The 21,326-nt window shown below is 29.2% G+C and overlaps 1 protein-coding gene across 1 annotated transcript in view; it reads left to right on the top strand.

The window, feature by feature from the left end:
* Positions 1-1,921: 1,921 nt before the first annotated feature.
* LOC142328037 (dual specificity mitogen-activated protein kinase kinase 7-like) overlaps positions 1,922-21,326 on the top strand; it is a 67,717-nt gene continuing 48,312 nt past the window's right edge. Inside the window, exons 1-6 of the mRNA XM_075371485.1 lie at positions 1,922-2,148; positions 2,747-2,898; positions 8,135-8,248; positions 10,390-10,617; positions 18,506-18,685; positions 20,001-20,224. Of these exons, the coding sequence (XP_075227600.1) occupies positions 1,998-2,148; positions 2,747-2,898; positions 8,135-8,248; positions 10,390-10,617; positions 18,506-18,685; positions 20,001-20,224 (1,049 nt within the window). The 5' untranslated portion in view covers positions 1,922-1,997. The remainder of the gene's footprint in view (positions 2,149-2,746; positions 2,899-8,134; positions 8,249-10,389; positions 10,618-18,505; positions 18,686-20,000; positions 20,225-21,326) is intronic.

Raw genomic sequence — 21,326 nt, forward strand, 5'->3', positions numbered from 1 at the left:
TGTTTTACATCTTTTCAACTCCTTCTTTTTCTATTCAGGATCACTGCTAGGTATTGCTTCAGAGGATGAGATAAATGATAATTTTTGTAGCATATGAAAATGCCATGCCTGACTAGGATTCAAACTTGGCACCTCCATATGAAAGGCTGAGATGCTGCCACTCGTGCCACAGAGGCCGGCTTTCAACTCTATTTAGCTGAAACTAAAATTACTGGACAGAAAGAATGTGGGAGCTATTTTTTTAATCTGCTAAAAAATTATTAAAGTCAAGTGGATTTTCTTTTGATAAAACTTTTCTTTGAATGTACATAATAATCCACATTTTCCTCCGTTTTATCACTTCAATAACTAAAATGATAAAAATTTGCTGAACCAAAAATAAAAGTGTTCAATTCTGATAAGAAGAATACGGTGCACTAACACTTAATACTGGACAGTGCTCTTACAGAATGATTATTACTATGTGGAAGCAAACACAATCTATTATAAGCTGAAGAAGTTTTTTACAAGGGATTGTTGTATTATACAGAGAAGATTACAGCAACATGTCTTCAGTTGTCAACATTCTCAAAGTTTCAAGTTTCAAATTCTGGCAAGTAAGAATATTTATTTGAAAAAAGAAAAAAACCAGTCTACAGAAAACTCATTTATTTATGACATAATATGACACTATGTCATTTATAATTTTCTCACCTGTACCAAGTATTAAGGTTAGGAAGAAGTGGGTGATACACCTTTAATAAGTCATCTCTGGCTATCATGATAATCTATCCTACCACACAGATTAGTTTGGCCATTATCAAAACTACTAAGGTGTAAATTAAAAAAAAAAAAAAAAAACATTAAAAGCTGAAAAGAATTTTTTAAAAGATTTAAGATGTTGAATAAAAGCTCTTCTGTATATTTTTTCTTGGAATAAATACCATAGAAATGATTTAAAAAATCAGTTCATAAGAATAGAGCAACCTTATTACCATATAATATTTGCCTGAAATAGATGCTACTCTTGATATAATGCTTTCACAATATTTTATTTTATTCTATTTTAAGCAGGGTTCCTACAGATTTCTCTGCATCCTGCATCTTGAGTTCCATACTTCCTGTCCCTCCACCATTACTCTCTCTTCCATTGCTCTCTGTATCCCTTCTCTCCACGTCTTTCTGGGTCTACTTCTCTCTCTTCCTTCTTGTGACAGGACAATGTCTTTTTTGGTTATCTCTACTCACTCATCTGTTGAACATTCCATACCAAACTAATTTTTTTTAATTATGGAAGTTGACCTTTTTGCCCCATTTCTAATTACCTCATTGCTTATTATGTCCAGTTTTGAAACTTGACACACTATGGAAAAAATACATTTCCAAAGCCTGCAAACGCTCTCTATTCCTTTTGCTCATCTACCAGTACTCTAAGCCAACAGGTTCAGTCAACAATCACTTCAACAATATATATTGGTATCTAGACAGACCATTTGTTTTCTAAGCTGAAATTAGTAATTTAGTCTCGGAAAGTTTTGATTTTTTAAAATGTACTATAGTTTTGGTGATACGTAATGAACTTTATTTTCCCGAGCGTGAAATGTTCAGCCTTGTCGTACTTACAGTCCTTCAGATTCCATTAATTTTGGATTAATTCATTCAACAAATGTATTTTACTTTCTCCGTGCACTCTTAACTTACCTTATTAATGGCCGCCAATTTTCATTATGTTATGGCTTTTGGTCAGAGATTTACTTAAAAATTTGTTATTTTCTTTTATTTTTTTGAAAATTTAACAAAAATGGCAATATTAAACAATTTATTAATCCACACAACATTTGATTCGCCCCACCACGTTTTGTATGTAGGTAAAAAACCAATGTACAGAAAAGTACGGTTAAGTTGGCACTCCTGTAACTGCAGACTGCAGTTCTCTCTGCACCTGCGACTTTCCGTCTGCAATTTGAAAATCAAGATGGCTTTGTAGTAAATGGCAGATGTATTTTTATTAACTAAAAATGGCTGATTCTTCATTTGAAAGTAAGATTACGGTCCTTGGAGCGCGTCTAAGAGCAGAAAATGAAGCTAATGAAAGAGATCACTTAGAACGCGATGTAGGCGGTGGAATAAGTCCGAGACATGGCTCAGGACGTAACAGGCCTAGGCAGCGTAAGTAACCTTTATATTTTGCCTATTAGTAATACTTGTAGCTACTTTGAAGTTAGTGGTTATTTATTTGAAAATCTTCGTTTCTGTGATTTAGAATATTGTAATATAATCATGTTACTGTTAATAGATTTAATTTGTTTAAATTAATTGTTTAAGTTGACCCATTTGATGGAAGGTTAGGGTTAGATACAAAACTCAAAACCTTATTCGTTTTGCTGTTTGAGTAAGAATACATTAACTATCTTGGCTACTTCTTTGCAGTATCTATTCATTCTCTATTATTTTTAATATTTGTTTTTACATTAGATCTTTGATAAGTTTTTTGTTAAATTATTGGTATACATTGATAATTATAATAAAACACTGAACTCGATTGAAGAATTCTTTGAAACTCTACCTCTATTCTATCCTGAGACTTTTTATGCTTTTTTTCAGAAAATGTTCCATGGTTTAAATTGAATGTTTAGAGATAGGTTCATTAATTAGAAGAATATTTTTGTTTGCATGGCTAAACAACCACCTTATTAGTTTTTATTATTATGTAATACAATTTTTGAAACTAAAAAAAGGGTAAGAAATTTTATTATTTTTATTGTAGTTGGTGATATGGGTACTCCTACTCGAATGAGAAAACAATTAGATCTTCCAGTGGGTAATTTTGTTCAACCAAAAAGTCAAGCTGCAAGTGAAATTGATAATAAGATGAAAGAAATTATGGAGATGAGTGGTCTTCTTACAATTGATGGCAAGGTAATACAAATTTAAGCAGCTAAACATGTATGTTGATTTTGTATTTTATTTTTCTTAGTTATATTAAAATACTAAATGTATTTAGAAATGCAGTTAAATATCTCTTTAAGAACAATGAGAGTATTAGAGTGAATCTATAAATTAGCTTTAATGTCTTTTAGTTAGTTTAGTGCAAGAAACTGACAAACGCTAACAATAGAGTTTTTTCTGTTTAAAAAGTATATGTAACTGGTACTGTATTGAACTGTAACTGGTTGTAGGGTTCCTTAAAGTTTGTGGTTAATTGGTGGTTGGTGTATTATACAGAATTGTCTTTTATTTAACCAGGTAAAGAAGAATAATTTAATTTAAAAGGCAGTTAGTTTTTCATGTATACTTTACACACATTTTTATTTTTTGTAAAATGCAATCTTTTCACTTCCAACCTGTAGGTGAAGACAAAACCATTTTATAGTGTCCTGAATTTTGTTTTATTGTAATTTTTAGAATTTGAGTACAGGCAATTAAGTCATTTTAGTAATTATTATTTTGTTAACTTAGATCATAATAGTCTTTATTTTTTTGTTTATGTTGCCTTTGTTATATCAGCTAAGAAAATTATAAACAAATGTTAGTTTGTAAGTTTTGATTCTGATAAGTTTCCAAACTATTGTTATCTTTTCAGTAGTTTGCATTGTAACTAATCCTGTTTGTGTTCTACATTTTAAAAAAAATTAATATAAAGAAATATATTAGAAAATTATTATTAGATTTTTTATGCCATAAATATATATATTTAAAGTCATAATTAAATTAAAGTAACAGATATTTAAATTTTTCTTTATTTTCCACATTGACTTTTCTCACAGGGGTATCTTTTTAAAAAGAAGAATTTTTCCGGTGGTTAGTTATGCTTAATAGTGTATAATTCTGGGAATTAATGCATTATAGGATTCATTGAATCTAAACTAAGTGTGGGGAAAGAATTAGATAGTTCATTATAACAATTACCTTGGCATAATGTATATTGCTTAAGTTGATGGTTTGTTTAAAATTCTGTAGCTTTCTGAAAAATAAAAAATTAAAAAGGAATCTGTAATTATTTCTGCTCAAAACTGATAAAGTCACTATTATTTACCAACCTAAGTATCTTCAAAATATAAAAGGTTAAGGTAACAATTTAAAGTTTTTTCTGTCATCAAAGTACTTTTTATGACTGTAAAGTTTCATCCAAACCAATCTATAGTGTTTAAATTATCCTATAATTTTTTTTTTGTTGCATAGATTCATTTTATGTTGTAACAAATACATCAAAGAAAGAGTGATGATCTAATTCTAATCATCAGAATAACTTGAATTAAATTATTTTAGTTGAAAAATTAAACTTCTGGAATGTTCTTATGAAATGTAAAGGGATTTAATAAAAAAGCAACTGATAGCGATTGAAAAACAGTCTTTTCAAATATTTTGTTTCAGTTGGAGTAGATTCCCATGGGATCTTTCTCAAAATGTTTATAATATATACTCTGATTTTTAATATTAGACAAGTCTTTAAATTGATTTAAAAAAAAAATTAAGTAAAATCCTTAATTTACTGGTTCTATTTTCTACTGTTGCTGAAACTATTATATTATAGATTATTATATATACATATATGGAAAGAGGGGTGAGAGTCAATTTAAAATGATAATTTTAAATTGTTATTTCTCGTTGATAATATTTAAATAACGATTAATAAATGAACTTCTAATATATAAAATTATGTAGCTTTAACTATTCTTATAACAGAGAAGAAAACATATTTAAATTTTCTTGTACAAAAGATGCAGGATCTTTTCTTAAATCATTTGTTTAGATGGTACTCATAAGGTAGTAGAATTTTCTAGTCAGAAAATTGTATATTTAAATTCTAGAGTTTCAAAAAGTTTCTTCTAATTACAAATGTGATGTCATTTTTTAAAATCTATTTTTCACAAAAATATTAACTTAAGTTGACAATTTTTTTAGTTTGGATGATCTCTAATTACTATTTCCGATATGCATGTTAATGTCATCATTTATTGAGGGAAGCAGTATTATATATTTTTTAATATATAATGCAATAAGTATTACTTATGACATTACCATTATGAAGTATTTTTTAAAATCATGATAAGTCTGGGAAATCAGTTGAAATTTGTGAAGTGTTAGGGAAAACATGAAAAATTTTATTTGAACAAAATATTTACTAAAAGATAACGACTACATATGTATTTAACTCACTGAAGAGGCTTCCATCATTGGAAAAAATGAAAATTACCTAGAAACTCTTTTCGTAAATTATAATTTGATTCAAGTTTGAAATGTACTATAGTAAAGTGTAGATTTGAGATTGAGCTTTGTGCTTGAATTTGGATTCTTCACTGATTTTTGACATCAAAAATCAATTTTTCAATTTATAACATTCAAATATTAAAAATTATTAAAATCACATTTTTTAATTTGCAGTGGTTTTAAAAAATTCAAATTCATGCACAATCTTATTTAAATAAGATAAAGGTCTACCCAGATCCCATTGAAGATCCAAAAGAAATCAGTTAGATTCAATGGATGTTTTTAAGCATGGCTGCAAATTTCAGATACGTATATAACAATTTGCACAATAATTAAGAATTATTCATTCTGGTAATACATATGTGTATTATGGGTGTGCGAGTACCAGTTTTCGAGTAGAGTTGAGTATTGTGGAATCGAATACAAACAAGTTTTTAAAACATTTTTACTGAGAAATATCTTAAGCCTTGTGTATTCTCCATCCCTAATTATTTTTGCGAATAAGATTAAAATACTTCCACTGTGAAATATATTTTCATGTTACGTTTAGATTAATTTTGTATTGTTGGTATGGGAAAATATTACCAGTTTTTTTAACTTCTATATTGAAAAATCATTATGACCAATTTTGAATTTGTTTGGAAAAATATTTTTAGACTTCATCTATCTATATCATGGTTTTTAGAGTCGGGAAAATTCTGAAATTAGTGAAAGTCAAGGAAAAATCACTTTCAAAATTTTGGGAGAACCCTGTAACAGATGGTTAGCTATATTAGATTTACCATTTTTATTTTTGAATGCTGTGTAATGTTTGATTATTTTTTTTAAAATGGCTATTGGTTTTACTTAAATAAATGTTATTACATTCATTTAATAACATGTTTAATTTTGTATATTCCTCTTAATTTTTCTCTATTATTTTTATTTTTAAACATTTTGTAATCTGATTATTTGGTTTACATGCTATTTTTGTGTATTTTTTTTATTAAATATGTTAATATTGTTTTCTGTTATTTTCTTTGTGTAATGTATTTTAGGAATTAATTAATTATTAACTTTTGTGTTATTTTTTTTCCTATTGTATTTTGTTATAATTATCTTTGTATATTTTATTCTGTTTTTTGTAAACTTTTTTCTATAATTTCACCATCGAAACTATTAAATATTGCTATTTGTTTTATTCTGTGTATTTCTTTTTTGAGTTTATTATTTTTTTTTTTATTTTTTGTATAATGATAGAATATTTGATAAAACCAATTTAAAAAAAGGTTTCAATTAAAAAAAAAAAAGGTTTACAGAGCATTACATATATAAAAATAAAAAAAATAAAAAAGATATATATCTAATGTAGTAGTTGACCATCTGTTAGAATATAAACATAACATTACAGAATGTAAAACATATTAAAAACATAATAAAAATACAATATAACAGTTGGCAATAACGACAATAGGATAAAGGAAAATACTGCATTTTAAACATTAATTATTCCAGTACTGGATAGAAAAATTACATGTAAGCTTATATCATTCAAAATTTCACTATAGAAAACATAATTTCAAAAAAAACTCACAAATCATTAAAGAATTTGTTTTAATGCAATGTAAAATTTAATACCAATTAAAGATGTGGGATAATGCGAAAACTGGTTATTGAAAATTAATATGGTAAGTTTAACTTATCTAATTATTGTGTTTTGGTAGTTTATATTTCATAATATGTATATATATATTTAAATTTATTCAATTGATTAAAGAGATTAGCTTGTGTATCCAAGAAATTTTATTAAGATTTATTGTATGATGAAGTTTATATGGCTCAGATAAATTGTAATAGTTATAATTGAATTTATAGAGTAGATGAAAGACCTTTTCCCTTTCTTCTTAACATGTGTAAAGTGTCAGATAATTGTTGATATAATTTGAAAGATGTGTTCATGATAAAATTAATATGTTCAGTTCTATAAACTAATTAGATAATATATTTAGAAAAAAAAATTTATATATATCAATTTACATATAAAAAAATATATCAGCCTGAACTTTTATTTAAAGTGCAGGCTGATATATTTTACATAGTGAGAGTAAGCACTTTTAAGTAGTATTAACATTATATTAGGAAAATCAGTTTTATGTATTGAATGTAAATTGGTCAGAGTGTAAGATGAACTAGTAGAACATTAAATAATATTTTATAATATTATACATTATGTAGATTGTTTAGTAGTGCGTAAGGCATTGTAAGGATAAAGAAAGGAACAGCTTCAGCTTTTCTTTTTGATTTAATCAAAGAAACTGTGGCAAAACTTGGGAAATAAGGTAAAACAATGGAAACTGATATGAAAAAACACAAATGGTTAATGTCAATATAAATTCTTAAAATAATAATAAAATGAAATGGTAAAGAAAATGTATAATGATACAAAAAAAAATTAATACAAAAAATAGCAATTTAGATAGAACATGGAACTTTTTAATTTTTTTAGAGTACTAGAAGATTATTCAAATTAAATGAAAGAACAGTAGATCAAATTCAACTAATTACAGTTGTGAAAATATAAAGTAATGGACATTTTTCGGTGTTCTTTAATGTTAGATGTCTTTAATATTTTTCCTGCTTTTATTTGGCATAAATTTAAGTAATTAAAGAATTATAAAAATAAATTTGTGAATAAAAGTTTAGTTTTATATTGTTGTTGATGTTTTTCCATTTGTCACACTTTTCGTATTTATTGTTGGTATTTCTTTCTGTCATACTGTAGTTCAGATTGTGCTCAGAATGTAGATATAAAACTTGCAAAGCTTGTATTGGACTAAGATTGATATTAGACTGATTTACATGAATAATTCTTTGAATGTTTCATTTGTTTTTTGTACAACAGTATATGCTTTTTTATATGTGAAAAAAAGGAGGAATTTGTATTATGTTTTGTATAATTTTACAGAAATATCAAACAGATTTAAAGGATATGGAACATCTTGGTGAATTGGGGAATGGTACATGTGGCCATGTTGTTAAAATGCGTCATAAATTAAGTCAAACTGTTATTGCTGTTAAAGTAAGTTACCTTTATTTTAAATAAAGTTTTCAATATTTAGTGAACAAAATTAACAAACTGTAATTTTGACTTACTTTTGCTTAAGTTGGTCTATCTCAATTTGTTAGGAAAAAAACAGTTTTTGCTGGTTTTTTATATGTGTTAAAAAAATATTAAAGTTTTTTGATGTGATTTTATGGCCAGTTTCCACCATTATTCCTGTTGGAAATTTTAGGATTCACAAGTTTTTTACTTTTTAAGAATAATAAAAATGCCCTTTTGTATTTCTATTTGTCCTTCTGGTTGATTACTAAACTGTAATCAGTTATCTGCTCCATAATCAAATCTCAATTCTTGAAAAGAAAAAATTTCTTTTGCTTTTCAGTGTTGTTTGATTATTCCTTCTTAAATACCCTGTTCCTATTGCATCATGCATCCTTAAATCAAGGCCATTTCTTAGAATTAATTATACACCTGATTGAAAGATTTGTTGTAGTCGATTGCTTTGTTTAAATGATGTCGCATAGTAAATAATTAAAGTAAAGACCTGATTGAGATCTTTGAGAATGAGGATTATTGACCTCAACAATCTGAAATGTATACCTAAAAATCATTTCCACCAAATGATTGAAATCTATTAAATTTATTTAAATCTACCCATGCTTTTAATCATATTGTTGAAGAAACCATAGTGTTACCTTTCCTGTCCCTGATCACTTGACAGTTATTTCTCTTACTATAGTACTAACTCTTTTAAAAGGTTTTGCCCCTTAGCCCAAACTAAAACATCCAATTTCTTTTTTATATATATAATTGAACTTAAGAAAAGAATTGTTAAATGCAGTAGGATTACTTGAATATGAATCGAATTGTAAAATAAGAAACGCCTAAAAAATAGAATCATATCTAAATTATATCATTTAAGTCAGTAGAAATGATAATTAAAAAGAAAAAAGAATGAACTATATAAAACTGGCCAGAACTGAAGATCCAGGTCATTCTTGAAGATCCCTGTCCAATGTTGAGAGAGAGAGAGAGAGAGAGAGAGAGAGAGAGAGAGAGAGAGAGATTCATTCAGATAGTGTTAAGCATCTAAGTGGCAATGGGACGGAGCTCCGTTCTGTTGAAAAATGAAGTTTTGTGAATCTTCATTTAAAGCTAGTTTTCCAGCATGTTGTGGTACGTTTTCCCAATAACCATGTGTTCCGCAAAAAAGAATGGTCCATAAATCTTTGTTTGCAGTAGGATGCAAAACACACTAACCTTGGTGAAGTCTCTTTCTTGTTGCATTATGTACAGGAATTTTGTATACCCATATGCAAATGTGTCTATTTACTTTTCCACTGATATGGAACATCGCTTCATCGCCAAAAATTAAATGCAGAACAAAAATATCATCCTCCATTTGATCACAAAATTCAACATGTTTTGGTTTGTCACCTTTATGAAGAGCCTGTAAAAGTTGTATGCAGTATGACTTGAAAAGTAAATGAGACCTCAAAAAACTTGCCAGACAGTTGAGGTATTCCAAGGTTGACTTTCTTCGGCTTCATACAAAACTTTCTTCAATTTATCTCGTATACTTCTCTGCTACATGCGATCAACCCATGCTCTTGCCTTTACAGACATCCTGTTTGTTCAAACTGGTGAGACCAGCAACATATGTATGTTTTTCTTCGCTAGAGGGTCATTGTTAAATCAGAGGTGAAACACATGCTGCACTGCAGTTGCTGACTGAGATTTGCCTTACTCAAAACACAGAAAACCTTATGTTGTACTGTAGCCATCTTAGACACAACTGACACGTAATGGCAGTGCAAGCACTCTAGCAGACATAAGTGCAACTGTATGTGCTCTATGATGTTATTCAAAACCTTTTGGTATACTCTCTCAACTACTACATAGAGCAGTAAGATACAATTTATAGTTCAGAAAAGATAGTTACTAAATTGAGTCCATCATTTAGAATTGCCCTGTATATCTAAAACGCAGTTTGGTAGATTATGAAGCCATTATATGCAATCCTCTAAGATTATATTTATTGTAAATATTTTTTTTTTCTTTTGTATTCATATAATGAATTATTATTTGTAAATATTATATTTCGCTTAATTTTAATAACCTTTTTTTAATTCTATTTTACTGTAATTTTTTTTTTGTAGCAAATGAGAAGGTCAGGCAACAGCGAAGAGAATAAAAGGATTATAATGGATTTAGATGTTGTATTAAAATCACATGACTGCCCGTATATAGTTCGATGTTTAGGATGTTTTATTACCGAAGCAGATGTATGGATATGTATGGAACTAATGGCAACATGTTTTGATAAATTATTGAAGAGGTTCCGCCAACCAGTTCCTGAGAATATACTTGGCAAAGTTACTTTAGCGGTATGATTATATTAAACAAAAAAAAATTAATAATGAATTGGATTTTCTTTTAAATATGTCGATATTTGCTAGAACATTTTTTTTTTTGTTAGAGAGAGAGAGAGCAGTGTAGTGAAATTTGCATATTTAGATATAGTTTTATTGTGGCATTTTTATCGTTTTTTTGAACTTTAATTGTTCAGAGATTATTAAAATTATATACATTATTTAATAAGAGTAGATGCTCTAAGGTATGAGATCTGTTTCTAACTATGTTTGTTTAGGCAGTCAGAAAATATGAATTACTTTAAATTATGTGTCACGTAGTTTTATTTTGTAGTTTAAGAACAACTTCACAACTTGTTCAACAACTTCTGCTATTTTGCCTTAGTTCTATACTTTCATGATCCTCTTTGTTGTGACTTTCTTCAATCTGTGGAAACTTTTAACTGTATTAATATAAAAGGTAAAAATATTTTTTCAAGTACAGCATTCTGAAAATTAAAGGCAGATATAATGTCATCGTTTAATCCTTGTTTAATTAACTGAGATTAAGCAACATTAGATGTAGTTTCATTGCACTAAAAAAATCTTTCACTTTACATTTTTATGTATGTTAGCTAATAGCATATTATTGTAAATTCTTGCAGTTTTGCACATAGATTTTGATTAAAAATGGTGTGCAAGTGCTTTTATTTTTTGAATTATTACTCAGCTGTCTGGCTGGATTGCTATCCTCAATTCCCTTCTATTTTACATTAATCATTTTTCCACAACATGTATACAATTTCTTACATCATTGATTATCCATTGTATATATTCCAATCTTGTCTTCCTCAACAGTTCTAGCTTTTACATGTTTCTCTTTCAACAAATTAACTATACCTTGATGTCTTAATTCAGGATCTGCTGATCTAGATTGTCTGAGATTATGCTACAATATTTTTTTTGTTTCTTATTTTTTTAAGTACTTTTATTTTTTATTTCATAGATACATGTAATTTTTAACATCTTTCTGTTACATCACATTTCACAGGTATCTATTGGTGTTTTTCTTACTGTCCATATTAACAAATTGTTACCACAAAATACAGGGACTTCATAGAAGAATGCTTGAGTTTAAGGCATGATTTAAATAAAAATACAGTTATATTGTTCTATTTGTCAAATTATCTATCTCAGATAGTTTTGTTACATAACAATAAATTTTAATATGTACACCTTTTATTCCTTGGCAAATGTCCAATCTATTTTCAGTTACTTTTCTTACATGATGTAACTTCATCCTTGTTATGATTATAATTGCTTCCCTAATTCTTTCCTTTAAGTGATTTGCATAACTTTGGTGAGTAAACAATGCTTTTCATGCATCCTCTTAAGGATAATATATGTCTGATCTTATTGCATGCCAGGGTATAGCGCTTTTGCAGTCTATCCATTTACTAGAAGGTTTTCAACAAAAAAAGAATGCATTGAAGTGTAGGGTAGACCATCTTGTTAGATAAATGTGAAGTATATTTTCAAATTTCATCTGATTGAGAAAAGTAATAGCCATTTAACATATCAGTATAAAGATTTCTACTAATAGTCTTACATCATTTAAAAACAATTTTTTTTCACTAATTTTGTGTAAAATCAACAGTGAACTGGAAACACTTTTCCAAGGGAGCAGAAAATGTTCAGACACCTGAAATTTCCCCAAACACAAATTTTTCGGTCAGAAATTTCCCCAAAACAAAGGTGAGGGTTTATTACATTTTACCGACCAATTTATTGTATGTGATGAGTTATAAAACGAGAAGTAATAAAAATATATGGGTTGCAGACACTTAATTTATTTGAAAAATGTCTTATGAACAAGAAATACCTTTATAATCACAACTCAACAAACACAATAGTCTAACAATGGCTATATTGTAATAGCTTCAAGGGAAGATGACCACTGAAGCGGGCGCTGAAATAAGATACATGTGTAAGGCATAATCTTAGAGACATGTTAAAAAAGATTACATACTTATTAAGCTAATTATTAGAATAGAAATCAGCACCTGAAAGGTAAACAGACATAAATTGGATGGAGTTACTGTCATTTACCTCTCAGATGCTGAAATTTATCCTGTTTTATTTTTAGAACATACATAAATATTGTAGGACTAATAAAAAATCTGCTGATTTGATGTCTGTAGGATTGTTTAACGTTAAAGGTATGGTAATGAAAAATTGTTTTATTATTACGATAAAATTAATTATTCTTTATAAAGACAATTACCTGTAATGAGTGCAGTGATGATTATCAGTTCAAGTCATTAAGTAAAGGAAGCCTTCTTTTATCTTTGTGAAGACTGTCAATGACTTTTGATGTTTAGAATATTTTTATACAATTGGTTGAGAAAAATCTCATAAAATGGTATTTTCTACTATTACAGTGTCTGTGGTATTTTCTACTATTACAGTGTCTGTCCAAAGATCTCTTTAAAAGGTGTGGTGAATGATGAATGGGAGAACCATTCCATGAAATGAATACTTCTTGAAATAGTGTCAAATTTTACATATTGGTACATGCAGATCAGATGGTTGCCAATGACTGATCCAACAGATTTACATACAGCTTCACTACAGATTTTTAAGCCGTTTTCAAGGTGGAAAATTGTTTCTGAGATTTCAGCATTAACTTTAGTGTTGGTAAATAGTTCTATAAACACCCTGTTGTCTTGCTCAATTAAAGAAGCTTTTTTGAAGAATCAAATATTTTTTTGAAAAAAAAATTAGTTTGCAAGATTGCTCTTCATCATTTTTAGCTGTAAAAAAAGAACTTTAACATCAAAGTTGCACCCTCGATTTTTATTGATCCAATTTATTAAAATTGCTAGATTCAAGTGTATTTGCATCTGTTTCTTCTGCTATTCTTAGGAACTTGCTACTAAAACATTGTCTCATATTTTCTATAATAGGAGGCTCATTTTGGTGTTTATTTACAAAATTATTTCCACGTTTATTGCATCTGCCACGCCAGTCACAAAGCGCACAGCTTGCTTACTTTTAAATGTTGACATAGCTAATTAATGTACAGATACAAAATTTTATGCTTTCTATACTGTATATTGTGTATCAAAAGTCACTTAATTGCTTCATTATTAAAAGAAACAATAAGCTTGTAGCCGGATAACTAATAAAAACAATGAAACACTATCGCCTACCAAAAGCAATTAAATAAATAGTGCATTAGAGAGGAGACAAGATGCGCGTGCACACACAGACACACACAGTGACTACAATGTGTCTTTATCAGTAATGCATCCCTTGCCTGTCACGATTTGAGTAATTGCATCATTGCTCACCAGGAATAACATTGCTACCTTTGTTCTCTTTATGCCTAATACCCAATAGGATGAATGTTTCTTTTCAAAACTTGTTAAAATATCAATTATTCTAGTTAATAATTGTAAAAATGATTTGAATATGACATCAGTTGATATTTATGTCATGATTTCTATTTTTTTTTTATGGCGTAAAAATTTTCGTGAAATTTCCCCAAACCACATTCGTGTGCTCTGACATATTCTGCTCCCCTGCACTTTTCTATATCTGACGATTTAATTTCTTGGAATACCTAAATTTAGTTTGCACATAAGTTTAGTCTTTTACATAGAACTTTATGAATGGCTGTTTTGGAATTTTAAACTTTAGGCTTCTATGAGTGATGAATTTATTAGGATTTCTGATTTAGTTTTAATTCATTCAACATTTTATTCTCATGATGTTGGCCTTCCAGGCGATTTCTGTTTTAAAACAGATCCTGCTTCTCTGAACCAGCATCGTGTGTTGTGTTCATATATTCACTCTTTTCATATGTTTATTAAAATTGCATGTTGAACTAAAATTTTTGGCTTCTGTTTGGCATGCCCCCCAAAAAAACTGTATTTTTTTAAAACAGAAAACATAGTAAATAAAGAAACACATTTCTGGAACATTATACAGATTTATGCAGTGGTTAAAAATACTTTTACACAAATATTTTACATGGAGATTTTCAGTGCTTACATAACTTAGATAATCTCTCAAAATGTCTCTAATACTTTGATATGCTCTTCTGAAACCCCATCTTTCTTTTCTGATTACTCTATACTTCTTAGAATTTCTTCCCAATTCTTAGGTCTGTATTTGATTTTAGTAGTCTTCTATTTTTTTATTTCTATGGAAGCTCTTTATCTGCTTTTAATTCAGAATTACTTCATTCATCTTTATAAGTTTCTGTAATATTTGATTTATTATGTTAATTGATGTTTAATTCCTCATTGCTATCCTTTCTACCATATTTTATATTATTGTTCTATTGTATTTATTTTCAAACTGAGTTATCCTAGGAATATATCTATACCATAAAGAATTTTACCCTAATATTTGATTTGCGCTTTGTAACATTTTAATTTTTTGTTTAGGTGGTTACTTCGCTATCAAATTTGTCTTTCAATTCCTGCAATGCTTCTACTGTATACAAGTGGAAAAGCAATAGGGGCAAATTATATCCATATTTTAGTCCCTTCTGGATGAGCATTTGCATTTTTATACTTCATCACTACTGCTTGTTTTCTAATAAGTATCTTATACAAGTGTTCTTTCCTTCTATGTCATTCTAATTTAAAAAATATTAAATGTTTTGCTCAGTTCTACATTATCAAATACTGTGTAGATGGGTATGTTCTTTGTAAACCTGCCTTATACATTTAATCTCTAGCTAGAATGGCTTCTTTTACACTATTTTTGTGGAATTGGTCTTCATCAGTACACCTACATGTTCTATTTGCCTGTAAACTATCTGGTAATTTTTGTACACAAGATTTTAAGCAGATGGTACTTAAAATCTCTCTTTTATCTTCTGTATTTATTGTATGGTAACAGTTAAGTTCTTTTTAAAATCCAAAGGTATTTTCCCCGTCTTGTAAATTTTACATACTAATGAGATTATTCACCTTTCCATAAACATATTTTTCTCAAATTCAGTACTCTCCTTCAATCTTTGCCAATACAATTTTTTGGCCTCAATCATCTTCTTTGTTTATTTATCAGTTGTAGCATACATTATTCATGTTTTCATTACATTTCAACCTACTATTAATTTTGTACATAATTTCCTCTCCTGCCTTAAGTATTCTTTTTTAATTTTACCAATTTGTTCTCAACTGAATCTTTCTATTATAACAACTTCTAGCTCTGAACTTGTTATCTGTTAACAAGATATATATTTTAACTATTTACTAGATATATTTTAACTAGATATCATTCTATTTTAGTTTATCCGTATCCTATATTTTTTCATTTTATTCTTTAATTATTTAATTTAAACTTTAACCAACACTTCATAATCAATAAATTGTTAGAATAAATTTCTTCTCCAAGATAGTTATGAAATTTATTCCTAATCTTATATATTCTAACTGATAACTTCCTATATCTCCTGGTCTCCCTTTGAATGCACTTTCTTTTATGATATTTAAATAGAATGTTTGGAACTCACTAGTTGATACTAAAGCAAAATTTTAAAAGCCTAATTTCTCTTTCATTTCTTTGACTTAGTTTATAATCACTGACCATTTTCTCTTCTTCCTTCTGCTGCAGCATTCCATTCTCCCATTAGTATTAAATTTTCAGCTCCTTTTACATTTTGATTAGATCATCTTATTTCTTGAATGAAGTTTACTTATGAAACTACATTCTAATAATTGTGAAGATTCTGATAGCCTATTCTTGGGTAGTCCACACCCAGAGATCTGTCTTAGAGACTGTTCTTCCTCTGAATATTGTATCCAAGTGAAAGCCATCATAAATATTAATAAAAATAAAAGCAATGAATAAAAATATTTTCTTGGAATAAGTAACTATTTTTTTATTTCTGTCAACTATACAGTACCAAAGGCCTAACATAGGAGGCTTTATGTTGTTTAGGCCACATCAGTCATCAGTTAGTGCCCTCAGCAACTACCAAAGGGCTCCTGCCCATTCTCAGGAATTATTCTTCTGTCTGACCTCTCTGCTCTTATCCACTGATTATAATTAGTGGATAATTATAATGTTGCAACCATAATTGTGGTTGCACCTATGTCTTCACTATCTGTTTAAGGCACGAGGGGTATAATTGCTTATTTACTAAATGGCTGCTACTCACTTGTGGAACAGTATTTACTTATTTCTTAATAAGTTGCACCTTATCTGTAAAAATAAAACAATAGAATATCATATTAATCTTATCCCTGTCCACAACCTGGAGATGTGAGTTGGTCTGCAACTAGTCTTCATACCTATGGTACCAGGGTATGTATTTTTCCAGCAAGTTATTTCAACTTGTCATTTATTGTTGGAGTTTTTTATTGTAAACTGAATATTATTATTTTTCATTTAAGTAGCCTTACAGTAAATTCTGATGAAGTTACTCTTTATCTCTGTTGGTGATTTCTTTACCTCATATTGAGATAAGAAAATCTAACAGAAGTGGTTTGGATCACCAATAGTCAATTGTATTTGTAAAAGTATAATTAATAATTGTTTGTTAGTAATGTACAAGGGTTGTCTGAAAAGTTTTGAGCCTAACATAGAAAGACGTATTATTTCTGTCAAATATAGTTTTATTTTTCAAAAAAGTCTTCTTTTAAGTCGATACATTTTTTTCCAGTGATGCTCTAACCTCTTTAACCCTTCCAAATAATAGCTGGCATCTTTCTCCAGATGTGTTTACATATGCGATAACCTCCTCGTCAATGAAAATCTCCTTCCTCCAAGCGACACTTTAAGGTTAAGAAACAAGAAAAAGTCACTTGGGGCCAGATCTGGTGAATATGGTGAGTGTTCAACCAGTTCAAAGTTCAGTTCATGAATTTTAGTCATGACGGCCATCGAAGTGTGAGCAGGTGCATTGTCCTGATGGAAAAGCACTTTCTTTTTTGCAATTTCTACCTTCAGCTTGTCAAGTAATGATGCATAATATTGTCCCGTTATTTTTTTACCTTTTTGAAAATAATCATAAAAAAAATTCCGTTGCTGTCAAAAAACAGTTACCAACACCTTCCTGGCTGACGGAACCATCTTCGCCTTTTTTTGAGGAGCAGGTTCACACTTTGCAGTCCACTGTTTTGACTGTTGTTTTATCTCAGGACTGTAATGGTGGATCTATCTTTCATCTACAGTTATGAATTGGCACAAAAAATCTGACTCGTTTTGTTTAAACTGCTCCAGAAGTACCTTGGAAATGTTCATTGAAATGCGTTTTTGGTCCAAAGTGAGAAAACACGGCACCCAATGCGCAGATAGCTTACATATTTCCAATTCTTCAGTTAATGTATGACAGACTTTTGACAGGGCTTTTGATAAGCCCATAGTCTCTGCTATCTCTCTAACCGTAATTCATTGGTCGTCCAGTACCATTTGGTGTTTTTGGCTGCCCCGATTGCTCATCATCAACCTAGCTGGTATGACCTTGTTTAAATTCAGCTGCCCATCTTTTTCATGGTGGCAAATGATGGGACAGAGTCCCCATAAACAGCATTCAACTTGGTTTTAATTTGCATAGGCATATTGCCTTTCAAATGCAAGTATTTAATCACAGCACGATATTCAGTTTTTTCATTTTCACAAAAACACTCACAGTGACTTACTCTAACGATTATCAAACAACTGAGCATCTAAAATGGCTGAAATGTTAGTGAGTACCTTTCAACGCATGCGCGAATACATTCCTTAACTTAAGTTGACGAGTGCTGTCATCTTCATGTTGAGCCTTAAAACTTTTCAGACAACCCTCGTAAACTAGAGAATTACAATATTTTATTCTTATATTGTATGGCATATTTAATTTACTTATTATTTTAGTTTCATTGGTCATGTCTTTTATCTATTTTCTTTTTTTTTCTATTTGTAGACTGTGAAGGCATTGCACTACTTAAAAGAAAGTCATGGTGTTATTCATAGAGATGTGAAACCATCAAATATCCTTCTTGATGAACGTGGAAATGTCAAATTATGCGATTTTGGTATTTCTGGCCGATTAGTTGACTCTAAGGCAAAAACTAAAAACGCTGGATGTGCTGCATACATGGCAGTAAGTAAAATTTGGTTAAACTGTAATTTTCCAATTTTTTACAGTTTTTGATGATTGTTATAGGTAGGGCTTTAGTAGCATGTACCTTCTTTTGTCTTTAAATCACTTTCTGCTATTCATATTTTAATTCGTTTCATCAGTGTGATATTTTCAAGCATTGTAAGAAAGCTAATGTTTAAAATTTCAGATAATTTCTCCCCATGATATGTTGTTCTAGTATGAAAGGGATATTAGTTGATCATGCCACACCAAAAGTTCACCGAAAGTTGTTGTTGGAAATTTGGTTTAACTGCAGCTATAGGTTTTGTTCAGACCACCGATTTGAATTGTGCATGTTATTTATACCAATAGGAATTAAGTGGTGACAGAACTGCAGATTCTGACATGGTCATCAAGCTGGTGTGTTGAATTTTCTGAACATGATAATGATGCAGTCCTTGAACACATAATATCCTCCATATTGTTCTTTGTGGAATGTTGAGTTGTGTAGAAATTCTTCATGTACTTGTTGTAGGACTAAGCTCTACATCTGAAGAACATTTTCCCTCTCATCACCACGTATCAGTTAATATTCAGATGGAACGTGAGCACTGGTCATTGTACCATTCTCATGAAGATTATTAAAAATTCTACAAAATACTTTTGGAACTAGTTGTCCAGAATACTTAGTCTGTTTTCTTCCACTACAGCTGGAGCACTTCCATCACAAAAGCTATACACAAAAATCATATTAGCAAATTCTGCAGGAGTGAAGAGATGTGGCATTTTTAAAAAGAATTAAAAAATAATTCACCTTTTTAAGTTCAGATTCAATTGGAAAAATGTAGGTACAGTTCAGAGTTCAACAAACACAAAAAAATACCATATAACTGGATTCTCAAAAATAGTTAATCAAAATTATGTCAAAAACAACTAAACTGCCTAACATTTGTTATTTACATTTAACAAAACTTTTACGGCAACAGTGAGTAGCATTCAAATTAACTTTGAAGCAAGCAGTTACTGTTGCCAATCTAATTTTTCAAAGTTCTAAATTTATTATTAAAAGCAGCTGTTTTTAATTTTTACAAATTTATAACATTTTTCACAGGATTGGAAATGTATTGTTGGTGTATGAGCTTGCAGACACACACACATCAGTTCACAAAGCAATTCTGCACACTATCAAAAATCACTACTATTTACCTTTAATTGAAGGATTAGTTGTACAAAGAAATTTTTAAAATATGTAACTTAAATTCGTGTTATTCAATTAAAAACAAAAGAATGACTTGTTCTCTTTACATTTTGTAATAATCTGGTGTGGTTATTTCAGCCGGAAAGAATCGATCCACCTGATCCTAGAAAACCAGATTATGATATTCGTGCAGATGTCTGGAGTCTTGGTATTACACTGGTTGAATTAGCTACCGGAGTCTTTCCTTATAAAGATTGTAAGTCTGATTTTGAAGTGCTTAGCAAAGTTCTTCAGGAAGATCCACCTACGTTACCAGCAGAAAAAGGATTTACTCCTGAGTTTCAGAATTTTGTTAAATGCTGGTAAGTACTTTTATTGTCAATAAAGAATTTTCTAATGATTATTTACTTAGTTATAATATGTGTAAAAGGTACCTCTATTTAAATTTTCTATTGATTTAAATGTACCTACTAAATTTTACAAATAAGTTAATTTCTGGAGGCCAACATTTGATATTAGATATGTGTTTCAAAACATTCAGTTCTCAGCTATTTTGTGCAAGTTTGTTATGATAAGTAAAGCTAAAGAATCTTTCACCTGGATTTCATTTGAAGTAAAATATTCAATTGCGGTTTTGGACATAAAGAGTAGTAAGCAGCACTGTTTTGGATTGTTACATATTTGTAACAAGCAAGCAATATCCTGTGCAAAACAGTTGGAAGAATTAAAATTTGTGTTCATCAAATGAACAATGATTAAAAGTAATTGTAAAATAAGATAAGATAAGAATCTCATTTTAAAAACATTAAACTGTTTTTTAGTAGTTTTAAAGGAAACTCTCTCCAAGCTCATACAGGTTTTGTACAGGAGCAATATGCTTCTGTTACCACTTTTTCAAGTGACATTTGGTCTTGTGAATTATTTCATTTCTTGTTATTAGGCCTCCCACTCTTATTTATTATTATTTTTTAGTTTAAAATGGATGAATATTGTTTTGTTTGACAAGTAGTAAGTGAAGTGTCCCATAAAACTTAGAGTAGTTGAGTGATTTTGATGAATATGTACAAAAATTATTTAAATTACGAATTAGTAAAGAAGTTTCTTCAGTCTATGAGTATCATGAAAAAACTACACATTTAAGTATAATCAATCACCTTATGGAAAATAGCGTAAGGTTTTAAGAAAAATAAAACTTAACACCTTTCTTTGTTAAGTGGCACTGATGTTTCTCGAATGGGGATAATTCCTGGAAAATCTCTCTTCCCAAATTGTTAACTTAAAAATTTGTGTTTCAAATGCAAAATGAATAGAAGTAAGTGGTAGCAGCATTTTTCAAGATAACTTCATCTTTGATTTGGACTGCCATGTGTATGAGAAAGCATATTAAAACAAAATAAAAATTATTTTAAGCAACCCTCATTTGATATGGAATTCAAAGAAAAAGAATTCTGATAAGAATTCTAA

Source organism: Lycorma delicatula, chromosome 7, assembly GCF_047948215.1.
Source record: "Lycorma delicatula isolate Av1 chromosome 7, ASM4794821v1, whole genome shotgun sequence".
Classification (NCBI taxonomy): Eukaryota; Metazoa; Arthropoda; class Insecta; order Hemiptera; family Fulgoridae; genus Lycorma; species Lycorma delicatula.